We start from the raw sequence: 26842 nt of genomic DNA on the forward strand, positions 1-26842 counted from the left end.
TTTTTTTTTTTTTTTTTGGTTTTTGCTGTTACTCTCTCCCCCTGATATTTCTTCTTCCTGGATAGCGGCTGCAGTTGCGATGGCAGTGGTAGCGACGGCGGCCAGTGATGGCAGCGGCAGCGACAGCGGCCAGCGGCAACAACTGCACTCTCTTTTTTTCTTTTGGTTTTTGCTGTTACTCTCTCTCTCCCCCCCCCCGAGCTTTCTTCTTCCTAGACGACGGCAGCTACTACGACGGCGGCGACAGCGGAAGCATCATCTCAGTTCTTTCTCTAACCCTCTTTTTCCTCTATTTTTTCATAGCTTTTTCTTCTTGGACCGCGGCAGCGACAGCGGCAGGCAGCTCAGTCCTCTTCTTCTTTTTTTTTCTGCTTTTTGTTGTTCCTCTCTCTCTGAGCTTTCTTCTTCCTGCACAGCGACAGAGGCAGCGGCTACAACCTATCATAAAAAAAAAATGCATATAGGAGACACTGAAATCAAACATACAAGGGGAAAAAAAAAGCTTACTATTCTGGATCCATGGCAGAAATCAATGGAGGATCCAAAGTAGCTACGGTGCAGCGGCTGTAGCCTATCATACAAAAATGAATCTAGGAGAAACTGAAATCAAACATACAAGGGGGGGAGTTTACTATTCACGATTCATATGGCTGAAATCAACTAAAGATCCAAAGCTGAACTCTCTCTCTCTCTCTCTCTCTGAGCTTTTTGCGTTTCTTCTTCTCGGACAGCGGCTGCAGCAGCAGCATAGTTTTTTTTTTCCCCTGGTTTTTGCTGCAGTAGTGGCAATGGTAGCGGCTGCGGGTGCGGCTATGAAGATGGAAAATTGCCGGAGCAAGTGAGGGAGAAGAAGAGTGACCGTACAACGTCAGGCTGGGTAAATTACCTAAGACAACAGGTATCTAACGGTATTAATGTAGTTTATCTAATCCAACGGTCTACATTTGCTAGCACACCTGATTCTAGGGTGTCCTGCTAGCTTTCAAGACATTTTCCCATTAATTTATTACTCAACAAAAATAAATTTTATGGGGCAAAACTCTTGATATATCAAACACATACTCTATTTCATTTCATATTTTCATTGAATTTTGAGAAAATTACAACACCGCCCCCTAAACTTTGGTCTTTAATCAATGCCCTTCCTTGTACTTTTCGAAATGACAAAGACACCCCCTATAAATTTAAAAAATGACAAATCCATCCCTATTAAGTGATGAAAAATTTGTTAGTCAGTTTGTTAAATGCTCAAAATACCCCCACTTAATGTGACATTACTAACTTACCCTTGCCCTTTTTTCTAAAATCATCTCCATCAATTCCTTCTTTGGACAACCGCTAGGTTCTTCTTTCAACAGTGACAACCTGCAACTATCGGTTCTCCAGCCTCTAGTGTAGGTTTGTGTCACCCCTCCCCTCCGGTGAAGGTTCGTGTCTATCCCTTCCCTCCGACAAAGGTTCGTCTTCAATGGTTGTAAATTTAGGGTTTTTCTTCCCTATTGGAAAGTAAGAGCTTTAGTGTACAACATATTTTAAGAGATGAAAGTAAAATTAAGTTCCAAGAAGAATGGAAGTCCATACCTATACATGGCCTGACACCACCTCTTCTTTCCACATGTCTCATTCAACTTGCACTTAGCCCCCTCAATCTCGCTAGCTCCATTGCCACCAACAATCTCGGTCTCCAAAGGTTCCAATCCCCACAGCTTATGCAAAGCTTCCTTTGTAGCATCAAGCTTGGCAATTTCCTTTCGATCTGAGGAACTGGAGCCAATGAGCTCCCGTCAATGTAAACACTAGCAATAGTCTTGGATCCTTTCCTCCACTGCTTAATGTCCACTTGCTTCCCCTGCTTATGGCATAACTCAAACAACACGGTCACACGGCTGTGGTTTATTGTTTAAGATTTCAAGGGTAACAATTGGCTCCAAAAGTCTTTCAAAAACCTGAGAAAAAGAACCAGGGCAATAACCAGAAGAAGATGAAGATGAAAAGACATGAGAAAGGAGAAAAAAAAATACATAATAGATACCTCCCATAGAGCTTTGAGGTTGTAATTACAATCAATGTAAATAGCTGCGACAACGGACTCAACAATGTCAGCCAAAATCTTAGGCGCTTTAACTGGATCCACAGTAGATAACAGCATCATCTTCTTCTTGAACAACAATGACGAACTTGCTAACCTGAAATTGAACACGAAATCAAAAAACAATAAAAGGTCGTCCTTACTATTCCAATTGAAGAATCAAAGAATGAAAGAAAAAAATGAAATGAGGATGAGAATGATGAAGGCTAAGAGCAAAAGCAAGCTTTCAGTTTGGGCACCAACCTTGGCATGAAGAGAAGGGGCATTGTGACGAACATAGCGATAGAACTCGTGGTGGAAGGCGACACGAGCGAGCTTCTCGATGCTGATATTAGACATGAACCTAAGCCGGAGGCTAGAGAACCGATAATTGCAGGTCGCCGCTGTCCAAAGAAAACCTAACGGTTGTTTAAAGAAGGAATCGATGGAGTTGATTTTAGAAGAAAGGATAAGGGTAAGTTAGTAATGTCACATTAAGTGGGGGTGTTTTGAGCATTTAACAAACTAATTAATAGTTCTTTCATCACTTAACAAGGATGGCTAACGGTAGAGATGGATTTGTTATTTTTTTAATTTATAGGGGGTGTCTTTGTCATTTTAAAAAGTATAGGGGAGAGTGTTGATTAATGACCAAAGTTCAGGGGGTGGTGTCGTAATTTTCTCTTGAATTCTCTATTTGGTTTAATTAGTTGGACACCCCTACAATGGCCAGATTGCTTCACACTCCAAAAGTTTGAAAAGTTTACTTGAAGATCCATGAAACTGGCAGTGTAGTCTGTTGTTAATGATTGAATGAAAATACCATCTTACCCTTATGAGTTATTCAACTTAAACCTGTGAAGTTAAAATAATCAACTTATCTTTTAAAGGTATCAACCTTATAAAATCCAATTTGGTTCAAGTAGTGGGTGAAGGGATTGACCTTTCACCCATATCCCATCTCAATTCATTCACAATATCATATCAAAAATTTGGGTATATTTAGCTATAAGGTTTTACACAACAATCACCACCACCCCCTCCCCTTTGATCGCCACCTCCGCCTCCATGAATAGGTAAATTTCAATTATAGAATCGCCCGAAATAAACGAAAATTTCAAAAAATATAATTGGAACAAAGGTGGGAAAGCCTAGTTTCCATCATCTCAATTGTTCACTAGATCAAAAGTCGTGACTCGATTCTCAACTAAAAAACTCAAAGAGAAAGAGAAAGCATAATACCACCCCCCACACATCGCTACGGGTTAGAGTTTTCTCTGTAGCTGAATACCACCTCCCCAAACCCCAAACCTCTGCTCTGCATGTTAATTTCTTTGTCACTATGCCTGTTAATTTCTCATTTCTCTGCCTTTGTGCATGTTACGTTTTGCTACCTTTGTGTGACGTTTTACCATGAGTGGTGGTCCTGTTGGTGATGATGAAGAAGTCGCCAATGACGACGACGAAGATGATGATGCATCTCGAGCCCCCTTGCAGTTATAATCTTCTTGGCCCTGAACCTCCTCGATATCTCCCTTGCACCTTCTATGTAGTTCAAACTGCCTATTACCTCGCCTTCCCAATCACCGGTGAAGGAGCAACTAAGAATGGTGGTGTGCTTTGACGTGGGTATTGCCTTTTTCAAGTGAAGAAGGGGGTATTCATCACTTTTGTTGTGGTAGCTATGGTCCCCTACCCATCGTTGCCGAAGCAGGCACCACCGTATGCTCCTTACGTTTAGGTTGACAGTTTCAAACTTGGAACCCAAGTTGCTTCTCCACGGGGCTTGGCCCTCACTTTCACCAGAGAAATTGTTCAAAACGACATTTTTCGCCCAGACCTTCAGCACCTAGGATGCTCTTTCAGATCTCATTCTTGGGATCTCAATGGGCACCAATGCGGGAGTTTTCACTGGAGCCGACATCAAGAAGGGCTGTGTTGGATGACTTGGTGGTGTTTGTGTTTTTATTGTTGGTTATGACATGGGTGGCAAGTGGCAGGAATTGAGTTGTTTTGGGTGATGATGGTGCTGACTTTGGAGTTGATGGTTTGCTTCATGCCGTCATCGTCGTTGCTATTATAGGAATAGTTGAGTTTCTTCTCGACGGCGGCGTCATCTTCGGCCTCTTTGGTAGTTGATCTTGCTTTGGGCCGCAAGCATATTGTGACACTCTATGTCTGACTTGTGTTGGGCCGTATGCATACTGTGATACTTCGTGTCTGACATGCGTTACTCTTATGCCCATTTGGATTCTACCCTTCTATTGTGAAAGAGGAATTCACACTTGTTATTGAAAGTTATGTTTACAACTGTATTTATAGGGAAGTTATTGGTTTCACCCATCCCATATCTTGGAAGGCTCTGTTAATCACTTGTACAACGAACTTGTCATATTCGACTCCTTGATTTCCTGTTCTGATAAATAATGAAATCTTATGTAACTCATGTCTTTTATCTGAATGAATTGTTGCTAAAAAAAAAAAAAAAAAGGGATTCTATCATTCGTTAAGCAAGCTTACCTCATGGTGAACAGTAAGAGAGTGTGTTAGAGAGTGTTCGTATAGACTACAATTTATATGTGTGGGGAATATATTGAAATATGCATAAGGTGCACATTCTATTTTTCCTTAATTTGTTAATTGGAATTGGATTGGACTCACTACCAAAGCTGGATAAGACGGGTCAGGATCGGTCAAAGTCAATATTGATTCAAATCGAATAAAATTACCCTTTAGTTCAATTAAAAAAATATTATTCTTACGGATTACCGTTGTTTGTATTGATCCATCGATAAGGTATCAGTCAAGAATCAAGATCAGTCAATACTAATTCCAATCAGACTGATTCAGGTCGATCCGATCTGATCCAATTCCCCAAACCATGCTCACTACTCACATTTGCCCCGGCCGAACCGCCATCTAGGCCTGGACTTGCACCCTCAAAGATCCGAGGAAATTTCTGTGTTCTGCGTTTGGGTCAGAGGACATCGTATGTCCTCCAGATTTTATCATATTGGAGGACTTTCCCAGTTATCATCCAGAACCACTTGGCTATGAAGCAAAGCAACAAAACTATGTGAACAAGAGGCCATACCATTGACCGACTGTCACTTGGAGAATTATATCAAAAGGCTCTTATTGCCCTTGGAAAATTTTGCAATCAGAAGCAGTTTCTCGACAAATGGGATAAGCTCTCCTCTAGGTTAAAGGATTCTTGTGACAAATCCTATTTGAAGATCAAATGCAAAGATCAAAGAGGGTAAATAAGCGGAAAACCTGAAAAACCCTGATTCCTTCGTAGTTTCCTCTTCTCCTCGCTCTCTTTCAGGGGATAACCACAGTGGGGGATTGGTAAAACCTCGCCGGTGCAAATCGTGACGTTTCGGAGTTCAAGCTTCAGTCGACGGACGTTTAAGCCTTAAAGGTAAGCCATTAAGCCTTTTGATCATCTCTCTCTCTCTCTCTGAGTTACTTCCTTTCATCTCTTCTTGCTATCTCTCGATTCTTTACTTCTTTGTCTCGGACCTCACACTCCCCTTGATGTATCTCAACTCCCACCCGTTCCATATTTCTGTCCCAGAAACTCTCCCGCTCAATAGGATTCCCTCTATCTCTGTTCTCAAAATTTTAAACATTTTTTGGTAAAATTTGATAAGAAGAAATTCTTATATCAACTTTACGTGGAACGGTTCACGGTGATTCTTTTTTTTTTTTTTTTTTTTTTTTACTGTTTTTTAGATTTTTGTTTGTGCATGCAAAGGTTCTGTCTGATTGTACTCTATTTTTGGCTGCCAGCTAATTTAATGAAATTTTGAACATGGTTGCCACCTGAATGAGATTGCAACATGGAGGGCTTTTTTCTGCTACTTGTTTGAATGGAATTTCTTGTATTTTTCTAGGACCAAGAGGAGAAAATGCAACATCTATAAAGGCACTGCCCATTAACTATTTTCTTCTATTTATTTTTCCTCTTAACTTTGTTGTCCTGTTGGTTCCTCTGTAAACTCTCTATTTCAGAAAATGGTTCCTCATAAACTTTCTATTAAAAGAAAAAAAAAATGGTTATTTGTTGTTGTATATACATACACAGGGCACTATCATAATGGCTTGAGAAAGGACCATTTTTTGGCAGTATGTGTAAGAGCATGTCACCTGTAAATTGAATATATATCCATATTTTTTCTCCTGAATTTTTATGCAAAAAATTCTTTAAACACAAACTTATCCATATCCTTTTTTCTGTTTCTAGCTGTTTCAAAACTTTCCTGTAAAATGAAATTGCAGAATTTACCCACAAACAATCTACCCTAATACAGAGTAGTTAGGATGAATTCTAAACTGTTAAACACCCTATATTCGCCTCTCTCTTGTTACTTTACACTAAGTTATCTCAAGCAGGTGCTATAGTTTGCCAAAGTCTGTTGCTTCTTCTGTATGGATGGGTTGGAAAGCTGCACAAAAGCTTATACAGAACTGGAAGGTTCTCAGAGGAGACAATGTATCAGATCAACCGAGCCAATCCTCTTTGTCTCTAATCATTCATCAATTTATTTGATTTTGATTTTTCACTTTTCTGTGAATTATTTGCAGGTGATGATAATAAGGGGCAAAGATAAAGGTGAGACTGGTGTGATCAAGCGTGTCATTCGCTCTCAGAATCGTGTTATTGTAGAGGCAAAAAATCTGGTACTTTCATCTCTGATTCTTTTCCCTCCCTTGTGGGAACTTATTTGGTCAATAAATAGTCATTTTTTAATTTTATTTTTGGGGGAGGAGCATAGTTGTCTCGGCGTCATGGCGATCCAAGGCAGTGGAGGGGTGGCTAATCGATTCGGTGATGAATCGCCCGTTATGGCTTTGCCATGGCGGTCAAATCGCTCGTGTTATTTTTTATTTTTTCTATTTTCTAAAATTATTTATTATCGTACAAGGCTTACAATATATACCCTATAACATATATAAATCAACTTTAAGCATCATCAAATTGTAAAAAATCAACATGGCCACATCAAGACATCAAAAATCAACATGAATTATTGACTTATACAGTTATACATCAATTCATAAAAAAATTAACATGTACATAAAGTCATAGAAAATCAACTTATTGGCAGGATTTAATGTGTGACTGACTCCTTGAAAAAGGATAGGGACCCGCAACATGTTATTCAACAATCAATCAGGAAAGCAAACCAAGATGGACAAGTGCATTTTTTTTATCAGCAGAAGCACAGTTCAATGGATGTGTTTAATCTGGTTCCTTCAAATCCGAAAGAAAACTTAAAGATATTTTTTTTGGTTGTTAACCATTATTGATTATTGAAGACTTGCAGTCTTACAGTCGGGGAAAAAAAACGGAGTATCATGGAAGAAGATGAACCGAAGAGTGAAGACGAAGAGGAAGAACAGTTGGGGGAAAGAAAAACAGAGTATTACGGAAGAAGAAGTGAAGAGTGAAGACGAAGAGGAAGAACAGTCGGGCAGTCGGGGGGGGGGGAAACAGAGTACTACGGAAGAAGAAGTGAAGAGTGAAGACTAAGAGGAAGAACAGTTGGGGAAAAAAAAACAGAGTTTTACGGAAGAAGAAGAAAGGGTTAAGGATGAAGAAGAAGAATTGAAGACGAAGAGGAAGCAAAAGTCGGCAAAAGAGAGAAAAAAAAAAAAAGAGGATTAGGGAAGAAGAAGAAGAACTAAAGAAGAGGAGTAGAGCCGTAGAGACTTACCTGACCTGTCGACAAATGAGGATGCCACGACCTGTGATCTGTCGGCGTCATATCAATACTCGTCGGAGAGTATTGAGAGTTATCGGAGCCAACAACAAAGAACAATTTCACTTTCACTGTTGAGGGTTCATAGTCGAGGTCTCGAGGGTTTCACACTTCATAGTTGAGAGTCGAAGACTCGAGAGGCTGAGGAATGAGGAATTTGGGCTTTTACACTTGTTCACATGTAGTGGCGTGTATCAAAGCATAATACACCTGCCATTAATTTGCCAATAACAATATAAAAAAGAGAATCAATGTTAATAACTTGAAAAAAAAAATAAAAAATAAATGCGTACAGAAAACGACCGTTATGTACTCTAATCGTGAAATGACGTCCATGATGCCGATTTGGCGATGCCAATCTTGATATGGCGCACGCCAATTGTGACTGAAGTAAATCGGTCCACCAATTTGCTACTAATTTTCCGCCGGGACGCCAAATCGGCGCCTAGGTGACGCCATGACAACTATGGGGAGGAGAGGGGGATAAATTAGCTGTGATTTTTAATTTTGAATCTGGATGCAAAGTACTACTTTGATTTGCTTCATCCATAAATCCATTCATCGAACCACATTTTTTGGGGAGATATAAGCAAAGGATTTATGAATTTCCACTCCAGTCCTTTCAATTTCAGTTCCATGAAACATAATCTTAAGTGCACAAGAACTCTCTTTTTTTATGGTGTGTAGGAAAAATATTCACCCAGAAAGGTACCTGAATGTAAGTAGATTGTAATGATATGAGTTCATCTCCCCCACCCCTTTGGTGGGGGTTGTCTTTCCTAAAAAAGTTGCAGGCTAGTATTACTCTACATAAATCTTGAAGTATCTCCTCATGAATTTCACAGGACTAAAATTAGTTGCCTGCATGAGCTCCCCACTCATGTGGCTCAAGGTTAGAATTGAAATCCTGTTGAATTCAGAATGACTGACCTTGAAATGACGATGATGTAGAATTTTTGTGGGAACCAGGGGGTGGGGGAGGAACTGTGAAACTTAGGGTTATAGAATAATCATTCACAGATATGGTTAGAAATTGGCGTAACAATGTTCAATGTTAGTATTTCTATTTTGTTGCTACTTATCCACCGACCACAAAGGTAAGTAAATCTGCTTGAGTTCAGCATCATGACTTAGGAATGTAATGGTCAGTCGATTCTTAGACATGACATAAATAACAGCAACAATAGACCATTAGAACTAGAAAATTAGTTCAGTAATCAGGGGGGACAGAGCTTCTATTAAAAATATTGGAACTTCAGCATAAGTCCAGATCAGCAGGTCTGATCAGGGAAAACTTCTGGTTGAGGGCTTTACTTAGGTTTTAGAACAACCTATCAAAAGATGAGGATAATCTGATGGCCAGATTTCCTCTAACTGTAATTCATTCATTCCAAAAAAAAAAAAAAAAAAAAAGACTTCTTGATTAAACTAGGAATTGCAGAAAATTTAGAGGAGTACTTGCTTAACTTAATGTTCTGTTCTTTTTTTTTTTTGTGTTGGACCTTCAGTTCAATGGGTTAATGTTTTTATTTCTTTATTTTAATAGTTATTAAGTGTTTTAGTTAGGCTGGATTATGATTCTATAAGTCCATCCTTGTTTTAAGTCAGTTTAGGTTACCTTTTTAGTTAAGGATTGGGTTAGACTTTTCGTTTTCAGTTTTTGAATCTATTTTGAGTCTTCTATATAAGTTTATAAGGAGGTCCAGCATTGTACACAAATTTTGATTGAAAGCATTTTGCTGCTTCTCTACTTTATTGGTGAAGAACCTTGTGTTTGATACATCCAAACACCCTGCGGTGGGAAGCCCTGGTGCCCTTCTCTTCCCTTATTATTCTTCTTCTTATTCCATCTTCTTATCCATTAAAGCAAGTAAGTGCTCTTCTGAAATTTCTGCAATTCCTTATCTGATTTGGAATTCATATGCAAGTTTTTTCGACACGAATTTAATTTGAGGGAATCCTACTATTGGATCATCTTCAAAATTTTAGGAGTTATTGTAAACCCTAAAAGAGGATCTTGACCAGACTTTCAGGCAGATCAGATCTATTGATCTGGATTATTTCCATATACCTATTCTGCCCCTATTTCTTAAGTTGAATTCTGTTTTAGAATTGTGCATCGATTTTCTGGTTTTACTAATCTGATCTTGTTGAGATTTATAGTATATGTTCAGAATCAATTGGTCTTCATATTCCTGTTAGCTGAATTTCAATATGATATGTGAAATTATTGATATACCCTTGTCCTACACTACTAGGATTAGCTCTTAACCTCTGATCCAACCCTTGGACCAACCTAAGAATTTCAGCAAGTGTTCTTCCCTTGTTTGTAAAACTTGATTTGAGTTTCAGCCCCTTCTAACCATCGGATTTTGTGCGATTTAATTTCTCCTAAATCTGGAATTTATTCTCTGTATTTTGATCCTGTTCTTGGTACTATTTTGATATCTGAAATACAATACTACATTAAACTTAAGGTACAACTGTATTTGAAGACTCCAAACAGTGCCAATAAATAAGATCTTTATTCAAAGAAAAGTTTAGGTTAGGGAGATAGTAGAAAACTCATAATCAGAAGGGTAGTATGGGCTAAAAGTCAAATAGAGTTTAACATATAGCGAGAGGAATACTTGCTGGAAACCTGAGATTGATTTAATGATCAGATCAGCAAATACCAAGGTAATCCTAGTAGAATAGGGATAAGGTTAAAATAGTACTTTCAGAAGTTAAAACAGAAATCAGGATTAGCGTTTGAACTACCAATCAATCCTGCATGTGGATTAGATAACAGCAATCAAAACCCATCAATAAACAGAATATCGGGTCAGTAAGTAGGCCTTAAAACAGCCAGTAGTTAAAGAGGGTAGAGGCAGAATAGGAAAACTCAAATAACCTGATCAAAATATGGTATGATTCTAATGGTTGGATTGCTCTAAACAGAATTCATGCCATAGTTGTCAAGGCGACTACTTGGCGTTCAGGCGGTTTGTCTGGGCCCTAGGCGATAGTCTCCTTGTTGCACTGCACGTCGCCTTGTGTTTGGCACTTATTATGTTAAATATCATTTAAGTAAATATTTTCATTTACTTAAGATATTGTTCGTAAATAAGCAAATACCCCCTATTTGAATCCAATAAAAATAGTTTAAAAATCAAATTCTAAAAGAATAAAAAGTCAACTCATAGCCCAAGAACAAAAACTGGATTTTGGTTATAGGGGCGATTTTCAACTTTTAAATGCTGGGATTTTTCTCAATTATGAAAATTTTATAGATCCTATCATGTTAAAACATTGCTAAAAACCAAAATTTTAGTAAAATAATCTTTTGTTTTGATATCCATAAAATTATTTTCATTCATGCGATTTTAACAGCATTCGTGCATTTTAAAATAAGTTTGGCCGGAGCATAACTTTGTCATTACAACACATATTTAAGTAATCTTGGACTTGTTGGAAAACTGGTTTTATGTTATACCTAATGCAAAAAGTCTCATGTAAAAATAAAATCATTTGACCAATCAAACTTATTTTAGAACAAAAGCATGTTTCTAAATGTTGATTTGTCATACCATAATGTGACTTAATGTTGATTTTTATGATTTGATGTGGTTAAATGTTGATTTTTAATGACTTGATGTGGCTTTTTCCTTTTTTTATTTTTATTTTTTTATGATTCAAGGTATATATAGCTTACCAAATAATGTTAGAAAATAGGGAAAATAAAAAATAACACTTGGTCGCCTTATTTGCCTTAAGGCGGGTGCCTTCTCGCCTAAGCGCTTAGACAACCCTCCACCGCCTTGGTCCACCTTGGTGCCATGACAACTATGATTCATGCAAAAAATGCCTTGTGTATGAATCTGAATTAGAACTTGTGATTGGCAGAAATTTCAGGACTTGACTTGTTAGTGGCAGAATAGAAGATGAAATAATCATCAAATCCTAAATTAGAACAGTTGCTTTGGAACATGAGCAATAGAAAAGAGGAGTTAGAGCAGGGTGGGGAAACCTTAACCGACTTTAGCTTATGCAAGACACAACCACATCCTAAGTGCATAGTCTACGCTCCGTAGGAGTGATGTGGACTCCACTAACAATGAACGGAAGTGAAAGAAAAACAATTGCTAATTACTTGCAACTTAAATTGAACCACATAGAACCGTTTCAATTGAATTAAACAAAAACGACATGAAAATAAACTAAGTAAACGAGACAGAATTGAAAATAGTAGCTAGGCCACCAGTTGGCCTCTCTTGGTCTTTTTCGTACAGTGTATGATGTAGATAAGTTACTTAATGAGCTTATTTTATTGCAAATAAACCTTCGGTTGGGTTATGTGTGTGTTGGGCCTTTGATCCCATGGGTTTTCTTTGTAATGAGCCACTTTAATGGGCCTAAAATATTGGTAGAAAGTAGGATAACGGGATTTAATTTATTAGTTTGGTTAGAGTCATGTTTTGAGTATGTTTTCTTTGTTATTTCAGTTTTCTAGTCACTCTAAGTTTCCCAGTTAGTTAAGGATTGGGTTAGGCCTTTCCTTTTTAGTGTTTGATTCAGTTTTGAGTATTCTATATAAGTTTGTAAGGGGCTACAACATTGAACATAAATTTATTAATGAAAAAAAAAAAGATGATTTATGTTGTGCTGTGGGATGCAGTTGGGTGAGATGCCCATTCGCTAGTTCTTCTTCCCTCTTCTCAACCCTCCATCGAATTCTCTTTCTTTTCTTATTTTCCTTTTATTTGTTTGCTGTGAGAGAGTGTTTGAGAGTTAGAACCAAGCATATTGGAGGACATCTTCTCTATTCAGCCAGAATTTCAGATCCTTCCTGGGATTAGGATCACTTGTGATTCTAGTTCTACATTAGTGTAGGTCTTTAGATCTACATTAGGTAGGTTAACACATTTAAAAGGAAAACAATTACTTGTCCAGGAGCATGGCTCTAGTGCTTGCACCCTTGCTTCTGCCTTCTCCTCCTCCCTATAAAATCACCTCTCTACCTCCCGTAGATTGAACGAAAAGGGGGCCTGGGGGGCTGATTGGGGCCTCGCACAAGCGTAGGATCCACGCTCCTGGACAGAGTGATGCAAATTAATAACCGAAATATGCTTGTTTTATTAGGAATAAGCCTAGGGTTGGGTTGTATATGTGTTGGGCCTTCAGTCCATGTGGTTTGGAGTGTATTGGGCCACTTTTATGGGTCTAAAAGATGGGCTCTATGATTGAGTGCGGGATTACTAGTTAGTTTCTTTTTTAGTTGGGGATTGATGGGGTTATTTAGTTTATTATTTAGTTTCTAATTTTAGTATTTTTAACTCTTAGTTTCTATTTTCAGTTTTTAGAAACTAAAGTTAGTTTCTATTTAATGTAACCCCCATCATTATTATAAATAAGAAGAGAAGGCTCCTAAGCCAAGAATAATTTTATGAATGAAAAAGCTATGTTGCCATTGCTCTTCTGAGATTGCTTTGTGTGATCAAAGTGGTGGTCTTGTGTTTGATCAAGGCTGAAGGAATTGGTGATTGATCCAATTGACTCTTTGCGGTGTGAAGCCCAAGAGGTCTCTTCTAGTTTTCTTCTTCTCTTATTTTCAAGGTTATTGCAAGGAATCAGGTAAGAGATCTGAAACTTTGATTGAATTCTGGTTCTGGAAATCTCCAGATTTCTCCCTACCCCCCTACTCTGTTCTGAAGATCCAGCCAGCCGATGGCCCTCCCGTTTTGATCAATTGTTGGGTGTATTAAGAGAGAGGTTTGACCCTGTTTTCAAGTCAATCAGACCAGGGGATCTTGAGATATGAGTATTTCTCCAATTCTGGTCTATTCTAATCTCTGTCCAGAATGTTGGTTTGAGTTGTTCTGATTATTGATGTTTGATTGCTGGTTTATTCTTCATTGAATTGGTATCATTAGCTGGGGATTTAAGTCCTTAAACCCTAGTTATTTTCAGTTGCAGAATTAGTTGATTTATTGGGATCGATTGGACTGATCTTAGCCTATTTAGTTCAATTTTGTTATTGCACTGTTGTTGTGTTACGGGGTAGTTCTTTAATTAAAAGTTCCTGCAGTTGAGGCTGGGTTAGACCCCTATCCTAGTCCTACATTACAGAGAATACTTCCCCCATTAAAAATTATGCCTGACTTTTGTTTATGTTAATGATGGTTGGATGAATGATGCAACCTTATTGTTGTAATGTTCCTACGGATCTTGTAATATCAAATTGTCAAATTTTGGGTTTACACTTTCATTATGCTTCATTCTTCTTGTTGAATTTTATGATTTTGTTTGTAATTCTTCCCAAAATATTTTCTTACCCTTCCCAATGATTCCTTTGTGCTTGAGTATTTTTATTTGTTTGTGCTACCTATTAATGTTTCTGCAGATTTCTTGGTTTGACCCCATTTAAACAGCAACAACAAGAACAAGAAAAAAAGAAAACACTGGTTTAGAAGAAAGTTTTTCTTGTTATTTCTTCCCATTCTTTCTCTTTTACCGTTCTATGTAGAGGACTGAAAGTCTATGCTACAAAATCTTGCCTTTACAGGTGAAGAAACATATCAAGCAAGGACAAGGTCATGAGGGTGGAATATTTACGGTTGAAGCCCCTCTTCATGCCTCAAATGTTCAAGTTGTTGACCCAGTCACAGGGTATGTTGTTTTCATATTGCAGATAAACTTATTTATTTATTTATTTTTTGAGTTTGCCACCTGAAAGTAAGTGGAAGTTTTTTTTTTCTCCCATTTGGTTTGTATTAATTTTGTTCCAATGGTGGTGTTATGGATTTAGATTTTGATTGTGTTATTTGATATCTAAACTTGTGTAGGAAGCCTTGTAAGGTTGGAGTTAGATACCTAGAAGATGGTACAAAGGTAAGAGTTTCAAGAGGTCAAGGAGCATCAGGGGCCATTATTCCCCGTCCAGAGATCTTAAAAGTTAGGACCACTCTGAGACCTACTATAGGTATTATTCAACTTCATTATAATTTTCCAATACTGCTGAAGTGGCTTCAACATTTTTTACTTGTTGGCCTTTTGGTGGTTATAGTCAAATTTATAACATTTCTGAATCTTTATAACCAATTTTAATTTGAATCAAAAGAACTGGTATCAACTGTTATTGAGCTGCCATCTTTATTTTAATGCACTAGGTTAGCCTGTTTAATGCCTTAATAATGTAGTTCAATATTCTAGAAAGAATCTTGAAAGGAAGAACTGCAATTATAACCAGGATCTTTTGGGAATCGATATAACAGGATTGGGACTGAATAGATAACAATGAGAGTATTAAATATCGTTCAACAAACGTTCAGATCACTAAGAAATCCAGCTGTTTTATTTTCTTGATATAGTTGCAAGAGTGAAAGAATAAGCTCCCATCTAGGCCACAAACTTGGTTATTGAATCATGGGACCAGCTGTAACTAGCTGCAGGTGAAAGTATAGGCATTAACATGTAATAGAATCAGGTGTAGGGTGTAGAACAGATTGCATGTACATAGGTTTACTTTCATATTCTAACTCTGGATGCAAACTGGGAAAACTGCATCTGTGTGCATAGAAATAATGAGCAACAATGTAGGAACTAGGAAGTAGTGGTCTCTAGCAAATCAAATTGAGGAGCGGCATAATAATACACAACAGGATGACCAATTGAATCTATATATGCTTGGATGCAGAAAAAAAAAAAGAGGAGTGAACAATGTATGACCAAGATAGGATTCTTAGGCTAGGGTTATAATAGTTCAGATTGAAATTGTCTAAATTTGAATTTTCTGGAAATAGTTCAGATTCAAATCAAATTGAGGTGCAACATAATAATCCCTTGTTTTTCCTACCGACTGCATCCCAGTTGCAATAGCATCATAGCTCCAAACCAAACAAATCCCTCATTGCACTCCTGCATAACCCCCAATTTTTTAAACAGAAATGAGAGAAACCCAAGATGCAGTGAAGAAGCTAATTGACGACAGGAACTGCGGAGAGTGTTGAGGGAAGTTGCCCGGTCCATTACAAAAGAACAGAAAAATGAACCGGTGCTACCAAACATGTTCTGTTATTTTATTGTTCCAGAGGAACAAAAGAACGGCAGAAATACTTCAAAAGAACGTTACCAAACAGGTCCTAAGTATCCTAATCTAACTCATATACAAAACTCTAATCTTGTGTACCAAATTCACCCTTACTTTATAGGGCTTATAATTTAGGTCCATTTCAAAATTAGTCCTATAAACAAGTAGCCCAAGACCCATAGAATCCATCCATCAGCCCAAAATTAGGACTTTTATACCCAATTGGCAAGTCTTGACTGCATCACTTAGCTTGTGGGATTAATGTTTAAACTTCAAGGATGACTTGTACAAATAACGAGGTTAACATTAAGGCAGGTTTAGATAGGAGATGATATGATTTGAAGGTAACAATTTCTTGCTTTAGCTAAAATTTGGTCAGCTAGCACTGTAGAATATGCCTTTCAAGAAAATGGAATTGTCACTTTGTGATGGTGAATGATCTTTGAGGGAAGATTCCTGATCAAGTTATGCTTCCTGCTGAAATCTTTTGTTCCACAACTTTGAAATTTCTACATTGATTGTGTTTTGTTTCTCTGCTTCTTTTACTATATAAAGATTTTTTTTATGAACTGATTAAGGGGGAATCTGAAAATTAAATTTTCATGTGTTGCTTTATGACAAAGGTGTGGTTCAACCTCTCCAATTATTTATTATTTTTTGGTTGGGGGAGTTGTTAGTTCTTTCTTCACTTTTTTGGTAAAGGGTATGTGTGTTTCAGGTCGACTGTCTGGAGCACTTGGAGGATGTGATCTGTTGCAGGCCTAAACAATTTATTGAATTGATATAAACCCGGATGCCTCTTGCGCATCCATAGATGATTTCTATAGTTGATAGAGGTTGGAACTGTACTGTCAACTCTAGTTCCTCGAGTGGTTAGTGATTCTTAGTCAAATTGGATAGGTGCTTCATTGATAGCGCTACCCCTTTTGGAGTTAATGGAAATTTTAGGAATTGTTCTTGGAAAGATCTTTCTGCATTTTTGGGAATTACTCAATCATTGGTGGGTTGAGATATTGACTGAGGTGATTGCCATTCTTTGAGGTCCATCTTAGAATTATTGAGAAATTGGCTGTGGAAGTAACTCCCTAATCCTCATCTGAGAAATACTGTCCTAACTCGAAGATTATTCCATCTTGGTAAAGAGATTTGCGATTTGGCACCGTTGTATATCCACAGTATGCTCACGTTATTACATTGCTTCCTTCTCAAAGTTAGGAATCTAAGTCAGCTCCGGATCCAATACATGACTTGATGAGCAGAGAAGCAAAATTGAAAACCAGGATATTGGAAAAATGATTCAGACACCAACTTAAGTTTAGGGTTAAATGGTGCGGTTTTTGCTGTTGTTAGAGATGCCAGAATGCTTGATTTTAATGAATCTCTAATGGGTACAGTTGAAACCAGTCTCTGTGAAGGACCAGTCTATTTTCAGTATAGACAAAATCTTACCATGTCCTTAACAGATACTAATATTCTTGATGGTACGGTCATTTCTTTGAAGACTTATGGATATCGTATCGCTCCGGGAACTCAAAATCTCGTAGTGATTTACCGTATCTATTATAAAGTAATGATTACCGTTGCTCCTAATGCTAAGGTTATAGATCCTCGTGGGCAAACTGTGTTTCCAGACTAATCCTAACCGGTCTCAAATTTTTGTGCCCCGGTGTATTAGATGGTCGGAAATTAAATCTTGGACTTTAACCTCTGTGGCTCAACCTCAGCCACCTTTTAGGACTACTCCATCCTGCATCACCCAACTTTCATCTGGTGATGTTGAAATCACTTTTGACCGAAGATTCGATAATACTCGTAGATCTACTTCTTCTGTGATTTCTTCTTCCTCTGGGTTTTCTATATACCAAGCACCTGCTCGTGCTTCAACATCTCGAGCTTAGAGCGAGATATTTGATGGAATAATTAATCTTTAGGGTACTAATCGTACACCTACCCAGGTTAATCAACCTGTCTATGGTCCTCTTAGGGAACCTTCTCAGGCTAATCAGCCACCTATTGCTCCTATTGATACGGAAAATGGGTTTTCATCTCCAACACTCTGATATGCAAGCACCCTTGGGAATTCCTATGCTTCATATCACTGAAGAGCCAAAATTCCAGATCAATAAGCGATTCCTTATTCAGGAATATAAGTCAGCTAGGAATGCTGGAAAACGTCGGATCTTTGAAGAACACTATTCCAATCCTCAGCGGCAAGAGCTTCATGGGAAATGGGTTTCTCATATGGAAACTCATCAAATAAACCTCCCATTCTTTCAGTGGTTAAAGATATACCTTATAAAAAAATCACCTAGCCATCCACAGGTGAATGAGATAAAAAAGGCATCAACCACTTATGTCACCAAAGAGGGAACATAAATTGAATCTGTTCATCCTGCTCCTCAAACCTTAAAGATAGGAACTAATCAGATGGCTACTCCTCTCAAAACTTCAAGTTATGCCTCATCCCCATTGACTGAATCTCATCTTAGTTAAGTTGTTGAACAAAGCAATTATACTAATTTGTGTCTTCAGTCTATAGGAAGCCAGACTGATCGTATAGAGACGATTGTAGACTCCTTAAAGGCTCTACCCCGTCTACCTCTTATGCTAAAATTGAGCATATCCAAAAGCCAATTTGGCAAGCCCCTGCTTCTCAACCTAGAAGCAACCAATCTATCCTATTTAAACCTCCTCCTGTTTTAGATGTCCCAACTAGAAAGACTGAGACAACCATCATTGATGAAATTGTATCTCACCTTAGTCAACTTCAGGTTTCTAAGGACAAAGAAAAGCAAGCTATGACTCTTTCTCTTGCTGAACCTTCTGATTCTGAGATTGAAATCGTTGAAAGGGAATTTCAATCTATTCTTCCTCAACAGATAGCAATTCCTGAGCCAATTCCTCATCTTAATCGAGTTATGAGGAAAGCTCATAAAGTTATGCCTACAGCACCGACAAACTACTACTACCCTCGGCCTTCTTCTGTTGATCTCCAATTTGAAATGGAAGGCGAGCCAGCTACATTTGACAGTACTTCTATACTTGAATGGAATATTGATGGACTATTTGAATATCAAATCATCAATCTTCTAAAGTAGATGCTTATGTATTCCCATAATGGCTAAACAACATCAAACGACCGATTCGGCTATTGCTAAAATGATAGCAACCGGTTTTTTACCAACTTCGAGGTTGGTGGGATTTCAATCTGTCCGAAGAAGTTCGAAATCAAATCCTAAGTGCTGTTACTAGTGTTTTGTATAACCAAACAGAGCAACTCGCTGATGGTTCTTTCGCCCAACGAACAATCTATGTTAATCAAGAAGATGCGGTAAGCACTTTGGTTTACACTATAACTCTCCATTTTGTTGGACCAGCAGAAATTTTAGCTTATCGAACAAGGGAACAACTTATGAATCTTCGATGTCCTACACTATCTCATTATAGATGGTATAGAGATGTTTTTTTTTGCTAAAGTCTTTACTAGAGATGACTGTAACAATTCCATATAGAAAGAAAAGTTTATCTCTGGTTTACCTCCTTTATTTGCTCAAATGGTAAAGTTTGGGGATAGGATCGGGAATAATCAGACTTAAGCAGCAAGGGAAGCAAGAAGGCAAAGAATTTGCCTTTTTCTAGATTTGATTTAAGCAAAATTGATGGTTTCTTCGTTAAGAAGCTGAGAGAAATAGATTAAAGCAGAAGAAATATCTAACAGATTCTCTAGTAAATAAAGCTGTTCTTTACACTTTCTAATTGCAAGCATAATATATGAAAATTAAAGCTTAAGGAAAGCAAGACTTACATATGGGTTTTGAATTACAGAATTGCACACAAACACTTGTACACAACACACAGACTTTTCTTTTACAAACACACAACTCTCACAAACCTAAACACAAAGGATAATACTAATAATACTAATATATTCTTCCTAATCTTTTTTCCGTGGTGCCTTCCAAGAATGGTGAGCTTTCTTTTATAGATGGCGGACATCAAAACTTCTTCAAAATTAGTTGGGAGATGCATTGATGGGCCTTGATAGAGTTGGCGTAGAGTAGGCATCAAACCAATCAGATGTGACATTTGAACTGCTAAAGATAAGGTGTTCTTATCACAAGTTAGGTACACTTAATAAGGTGTGAGGTTATTGTCGGGAGCTGATAAGCTTCAGCCGAAAGTTATAGTCTTGTAGTCCAGATGTGTGACTGAAAATAAGCCACGAATGAGGTTCTCTGGCATTCCACGTGGGATGGCCCACTGTTTTCCAGAAGAGTCTTAGTTAGGTGAATTATTAAAGTGTCCACCTATGACACTCACTATAATATGCTTATAGTGCTGCGTGACGCATGCCAAGGCGTTAGTCTAACTTGAATGGCATTAGATGTGGATGCTTGACATCTGGCAAGAATCAGAATGGCGTGTCTGATTAGCACGGCACTGAGTTTCCTTTTTTCCTTTCCTCTTTTTTTTTTTTAATTTTTTTAATTTTTAATCTGGGCCATTAAATATCAGGCCGTTGAGCGAATTGACTGCCGTCATTCGAAAGAGGAAGAGTTGATGCAGATGAGGATGATGACAGGGCCGGATTGTCGGGCTGAATATTAAACCTGATAGCGGTTAAAATTCACTCTTAGATCTACTCATCCGATAAATACGGAAGATGACGCCGAGTAGTATTGAAAATGTTAAAAAGGGGCGTCTGGGCTGCCGTTGTTGAAGAAGATGCAAGTGGGCAGATCCGAACCAATGCCTCTTTTAGGCACAAATCGCGAATCAGTTAAAGGTGAAATATCGAATTTATCCCACAATTTAACCATAATATATCGTTCAATTTGGGGAACATAGTTCCATTCTTCGAATTGATCAGTAGACATCCGACTTCCATTGAAGAATCCAGGGTAATTCGTATAATATAAAGAATTGGACGAAGAGAGCCCGGTAGTCCAAAGGTTGATTGAACTCTTTGAATTTAGTAATGGATTGTTGAAGAGCTGCAGGAAGGAACTCCGAAGAAGGTGGTCCCCAGGTGAAGAACCATTGTTAAACCAGTTTGGCACACCTAATAAGGTGCGTTGAAGTCGGAACTTCACAAATCAGGAATGGGTTTCATGATCATTCTGATGTAAGAATATCATGTCCCAAGCTTTGACATAATCAGCATAATCATATGACCTAAGTTTAAGGCCATAGACATCATGAAATTCTCGTTTGAATGAGGGCGAAGGTCCCCATTCTCGATCTCTTATGATGTTTAATATATTGAGCTTTGAATAAGCCCTGACCTGAGCAATTCTATAGGAGTGCTGAATATTAGCACTTTGAGTTTCTTCAAGAATTCTTTCATAGAAATAACGAGTTTTATCACTAGAAGATAGATGGAAATGGTCGCGGAGGTAAATGGTAGTGAGTTCTGAGGGGGTGTGACGAAGGTGGATATTTTCAATGGGAATGACTGGGATAAAATTGGTTTTTATGAAGGGAGAATTATTAACAGCCTTATTTAAGGTTGTTGCAGGAGACAGATGAAATAGGAGTGGGGTTTTCTTGAAGTTGCCTAGAAGAAGAGGAGACAACATCTTTATTAGGAGAGGCAGGGATGATGGCCTTCTGCTTAGGAGCCCTGCAAAAATTCTCAGGTGAGAAAATCAGGTAAGCTGTTAGTGTCTCCTTTAATAAATTCAATATTAAAATAAAAAACAGATAGAAGCGACTTCCATCGAGCAAAGATCTGTTTAGAGGTCAGATTCTTAACATCTTTTTCGAGGGTGTCTTTAGCCGCTTTGCAATCTACTCGAACAAGAAAATGTTGGTTAAGAAGATCACTTTCAAATTTAGTTATACACAAAACAAGTGAAAGAATCTCCTTTTTTATTGTGGAATATTTTTGTTGAGTAGAATTCTAGGTGCCTGAAGTAAAACGAACTAAAGACTTCATTTGGAAGGTTAGGGCATTTTTGCTTCAAGATACCTCCGAATCCGAATTCGGATGCATCAGTCTCAACGATTTTAAAACAATCTGGTCGTGCTAGGTTTAAGCATGGAAGCTCCTTGGCTTTGAGTTTTATCTTTCGGACAGCGGTAGTATATACAGTTGTCCATGGTTCAGGCTGCTGTTTTAACCTGTTAAGCAAAGGTTTGGCATCCTTTGCTAAATCCTTGTAGAGTTCGGCAATGTAATTTATGCTACCAAGAAACCTTTGGAGTTGAGTTTTATTTGTTATTTCGTCAGGGAACTTATCTGCAAACTGAATAGCTCGTTCAATGGGAATAGTAGAACCAAATGAAATATAGTGTCCCAAAAAACGAACTTTAGTTTAGAATAGTTTTATTTTCTTAGTTGAGATAGCTAATCCTGCTTGACGAATAACAGAAAGGAAAATATTAAGGTGTTTCCAATGTTGGGCAATGTCCTGGGAATAAATAAGGACATCATCAATATACACAATTATAAACTATGAATATTGATTAAAGATTTGATTCATAATATTTTGAAATTCAGAGGGAGCATTCTTAAGGCCAAAAGGCATAACATTCCATTCGTATTGACCGAATGGGACAACAAAAGCTGTCTTATACCTGGCCTTTTCTGCTATCTGAATTTGCCAATACCTAGATTTCATATCGAACTTAGAGAATACGCTTGAGGCGTATAATTTATTGAGAAGATCCCTTTATTAGGAATAGGGTACCTAATCCACCTAAGAACCTTATTTAAAGGTTTATAGTTGATTACAAGCCTAGGTGCACCACGTTCAATTTTAGCATTATTGTTTACATAAAAGGCAGTGCAACTCCAGGGAGATTTACTAGGTCTAATAAGACCTTTAGCAAGGAGTTCAGAAATCTCCTTCTGACAAGTTTCCCTTAAATGATCAGGCATTTGAGCTATCCGAGCTTTTGTGGGAATTTGGTTCTCTGAAAAATTATCTTCATATGGAAGAGTAACAATATGTGTTTTTCGAGACCAAAATGCAGTAGGGATTTTAGAACAAACTTCTTTTTCAAGTTGAGCTTGAAAGTTTTTAACACTCACTTGAAAGGTAGGATCATCAATTTTCTGTTGAATGCTCTTTTGTTGTATTTCAGATAATAAAGAGCATATGAATTTCTCTTTGGACTGAATTTGAGTCCGAATTTCGTTCACTGTATGAACCTTAGGGGGTTCGATGAAATGAAAAGTAATAGGATGATTATTAACCACAGAGTGAAGACCGACTGTATCAATCCTCAATGGATACAGCTGGGATAGAAACGAAGTGCCTAGAAGAACAAATTGAGACAGTCCTTTTACCATTATAAAAGGAGTTTTAGGCAGTGTCCATTATTACAGATAGAAGCAGATGGGAGTTTATACTCAACCTGCATTCTATATCCATCAGCCGTAACTAGCTTTTGAGTGGTCTTCTGAAAGTATTGCGAAGGTACGAATCCTTCATTAATACAGTTTATATCAGCGCCTGAATCTATTAAGGCGATGGTTTTTAGGCTAAACTCTTGATTGATAACAATATCAATCATTATATGCCATTGATGAGTTTGAACCTGTTGAATAGTTAGGACTTGAGCTTCTTCAGAAGAAACTGCAGCAGTAGTTGCAGGGGTACTAGCTACTGTATTTTGAGTTGCTAGTAGATCCTTAAAGGAAGTTTCTTCTTTGAAGTCTGGCTCAATCATTTGGTGTTCATTATATAATTCAAGAGTGTGAATTCTTTGTTTAAGACTCTTAACTTCAGTTTTAACTTCGTTGAGATCTCTTCGAAGTTCCTGAATAGTGGGTTCACTGGCTTAAGAAGTAGTTTTAACTCGATTGATTATAGTTTTAAAGCTATAATCTTGAACCACAGGCTGTGTAGCCGGAACTGGGCTGGACCGAGTGCTATCCTTTACTAAGGTAATGTATTCATGCAATAATTGAGCCTTAGTAGCAGGATCAGTAATTTGGTCAATTGCCTTTAAGAGAAATGACTCTTCAGTTGAAAGAACCATCAAGCCATTTTCCTTAAGCATTGCCTGGAAACACACAGTTTTCCCATGAGGATCTATAACCTTAGCATTATGAGCAACGGTAGTCATTACTTTATAAGATACGGTAAATCATTGCGAGATTTTGAGTTCCCGGAGCGATACGATATCCATAAGTCTTCAAAGAAATGATCGTACCATCAAGAATATTAGTATCTGTTAAGGACATAGTAAGATTTGGTCTACACTGAAAATAGACTGGTCCTTCACAGAGACTGGTTTCAACTGTATCCATTAGAGATTCATTAAAATCAAGCATTCTGGCGTCTCTAACAGCATAAAAAACTGCACTATTTAACCCTAGAAGAGTTAAGGGTTTTAGTGCCACTTGCACTAATCCAATGTGGATAAACTTAAATCCACGATCTCTATGCCTCTGAATTTGAGAACTGGTCAGGAGTTGGATTTGTTCTTGGTCAGAGAGAAGAGTATGGGTGCCTTTGCTAGTTTTTATGACATAGTCACTATGAAAGCGAAAGTCCCTTTATAATATACCTTAGATTCAGGTATTCGGGGAATGGTATAATTATTAATGGTAGCTTCTAAGTTTTTGAAAAGCACTTCTTTGGTATTATGGACTGGATTTTAAGTCCTTCCGGTTGTGCTAGGCTCAGAGGAAGATGATCTTCTCGAACTGGACCTAAAGTATGAAGCCATAGTTTAGAGTTTCGAGTCAATAAAGGTTTCGGTCTATATATCCTTCTGTCAATACCGCTTACTGTCAATACTATTACGCCTTCAAACGCCTATCCACGGCAACACAGCTGAGTACGACTTGGGTGTAGGTCAATATGACTTGGGTGAAGGTCTATATGACAAGGGTGAAATACTACTAACTGAATGGTCTTTACGACTTTGGCAACTTTCAATTTGGCTCTAATACCATTTGGGGACATGATCGGGAATAATCAGACTTAAGTAGCGAGGGAAGCATAGATTGAAATTCCTTTTCAGCGATTTCAATCTCAGAATCAGAAGGTTCAGCAAGAGAAAGAGTCATAGCTTGCTTTGTCCTTAGAAACCTGGAGTTGAATGAGGCGAGATACAATTTCATCAATGATGGTTGTCTCAGTCTTTCTAATTGGGACATCTAAAACATGAGGAGGTTTAAATAGGATAGATTGGTTGCTTTTAGGTTGAGAAGCAGGGGTTTGTCAAATTGGCTTTTGGATATGCTCAATTTTAGCATAAGAGGTAGACGGGGTAGAAGCCTTTAAGGAGTCTACAATCGTCTCTATACGATCAGTCTGGCTTTCTATAGACTTAAGACACAAATTAGTATAATCGTTTTGTTCAACAACTTGACTAAGATGAGATTCAGTCAATGGGGATGAGGTATAACTTGAAGTTTTGAGAGGAGTAGCCATCTGATTAGTTCCTATCTTTAAGGTTTGAGGAGGATGAACGGATTCCATTTCTATTCCCTCTTTGGTGACATAAGTGGTTGATGCCTTGTTGATCTCATTCACCTGTGGATGGCTAGGTGATTTTTTCCATAAGGTATATCTTTAACCACTGAAAGAATGGGAGGTTTATTTGATGAGTTTCCATATGAGAAACCCATTTTTCATGAAGCTCTTGCCACTGAGGATTGGAATAGTGTTCTTCAAAGATCCGACGTTTTTCAGCATTCCTAGTGAACTTATATTCCTGAATAAGGAATCGCTTATTGATCTGAAATTTTGGCTCTTTAGTGATATGAAGCATATGAATTCCCAAGGGTGCTTGCATATCAGAGAGTGTTGGAGATGAAGACCCATTTTCCGTATCAATTGGAGCAATAGGTGGTTGATTAGCCTGAGAAGGTTCCCTGAGAGGAGGACCATAGACAGGTTGATTAACCTGGGTAGGTGTACGATTAGTACCCTGGAGATTAATTATTCCATCAAATATCTCGCTCTGAGCTCAAGATGTTGAAGCACGAGCAGGTGCTTGGTATATAGAAAACTCAGAGGAAGAAGAAATCACAGAAGAAGTAGATCTACGAGTATTATTGAATCTACGGTCAAAAGTGATTTCAACATCACCAGATGGAAATTGGGTGATGCAGGATGGAGTAGTCCTGAAAGGTGGCTGAGGTTGAGCCACAGAGGTTAAAGTCCAAGATTCTGGAAAGTTAAAGTTGGGTGAATTTAATTTCTTCTCCCCTTATATTTGGCGTAAATCCTTTTGTGATCTATCTAAACTGATGCAATGGTGAGGTGATGCACCTGTCCCAGACTGGTGAAAAGGCTCTCCTCTTCCCAGGCAAATAGACATCCAATGAATAAAAAAAAAAGGATGTACATGGTGCATGAGACTCCCACATGTGCGAGGTCTGGAATCTGTAAATTAAATTAGGAGCAAGTTTTTCTTTGGGTGCTTCTATATCATAACTATTGACGGATGTCCGAAATGCCCTAGACATTTCCCTTGATCCCATTAAACATCAGAACCCACTAATGAAGAGATAAGTGGGTGATGGTGTTCACAACTCATTAGATTATGTTTTAGTATGTTAATTTGGAGGAATTTGCAGAATGTGTATGCAGTATACATTTGTTTTTGGGATAAACTCATGGTTCTTTTTTTTTTTTTTTTTTTTTTTTGCTCTGCAGCTGGTCCCAAAGATTCTCCGATGGAGCTTGTTGTGGAGAAGACATATGATGCTAAAACTGGAAAGGGGATGCCTGACCTTTGAGAAGAATAAAAATTCGATTTACCCTGTGTCATAATGTGTAGTAGGCAGGTAATAGGTGTGTGGATGTCAAAATTTATTGTATATAAGCTGTCCTACACTTTGGATACTGTGGGAGTTCCTTCAATTGTGCCATTGCATATACTCTTCATCTGTTATGTGTGAACATTCCACCTGATGTGGCCTTTCACATCTTCTTTTCTAATAATATATATACATGGGTTAAGAGAATCTCA

The 26842-nt window shown here is 37.9% G+C and overlaps 1 protein-coding gene and 1 pseudogene across 2 annotated transcripts; one reads left to right on the plus strand and one right to left on the minus strand.

The window, feature by feature from the left end:
• Nucleotides 1–1532: 1532 nt before the first annotated feature.
• On the minus strand, nucleotides 1533–2428 carry LOC122060770 (annotated as a pseudogene).
• Nucleotides 2429–5026: 2598 nt separating this feature from the next.
• LOC122061703 (50S ribosomal protein L24) lies at nucleotides 5027–26842 on the plus strand. 2 transcript variants are annotated; one of them, XM_042625120.1, is made up of 6 exons: nucleotides 5028–5492; nucleotides 6467–6566; nucleotides 6659–6754; nucleotides 14381–14484; nucleotides 14661–14797; nucleotides 26527–26842. In XM_042625120.1, the coding sequence occupies exons 2-6, from the start codon at nucleotides 6507–6509 to the stop codon at nucleotides 26607–26609; spliced, it is 480 nt and encodes a 159-aa protein (XP_042481054.1). In that variant the 5' UTR covers nucleotides 5028–5492; nucleotides 6467–6506; the 3' UTR covers nucleotides 26610–26842. The 2 variants fall into 2 exon arrangements, with proteins under 2 accessions (XP_042481055.1, XP_042481054.1); XM_042625121.1 differs by lacking the exon at nucleotides 6467–6566 and having other exon boundaries at nucleotides 5027–5492.

This window comes from Macadamia integrifolia, chromosome 14 (assembly GCF_013358625.1).
Source record: "Macadamia integrifolia cultivar HAES 741 chromosome 14, SCU_Mint_v3, whole genome shotgun sequence".
Lineage (NCBI taxonomy): Eukaryota > Viridiplantae > Streptophyta > Magnoliopsida > Proteales > Proteaceae > Macadamia > Macadamia integrifolia.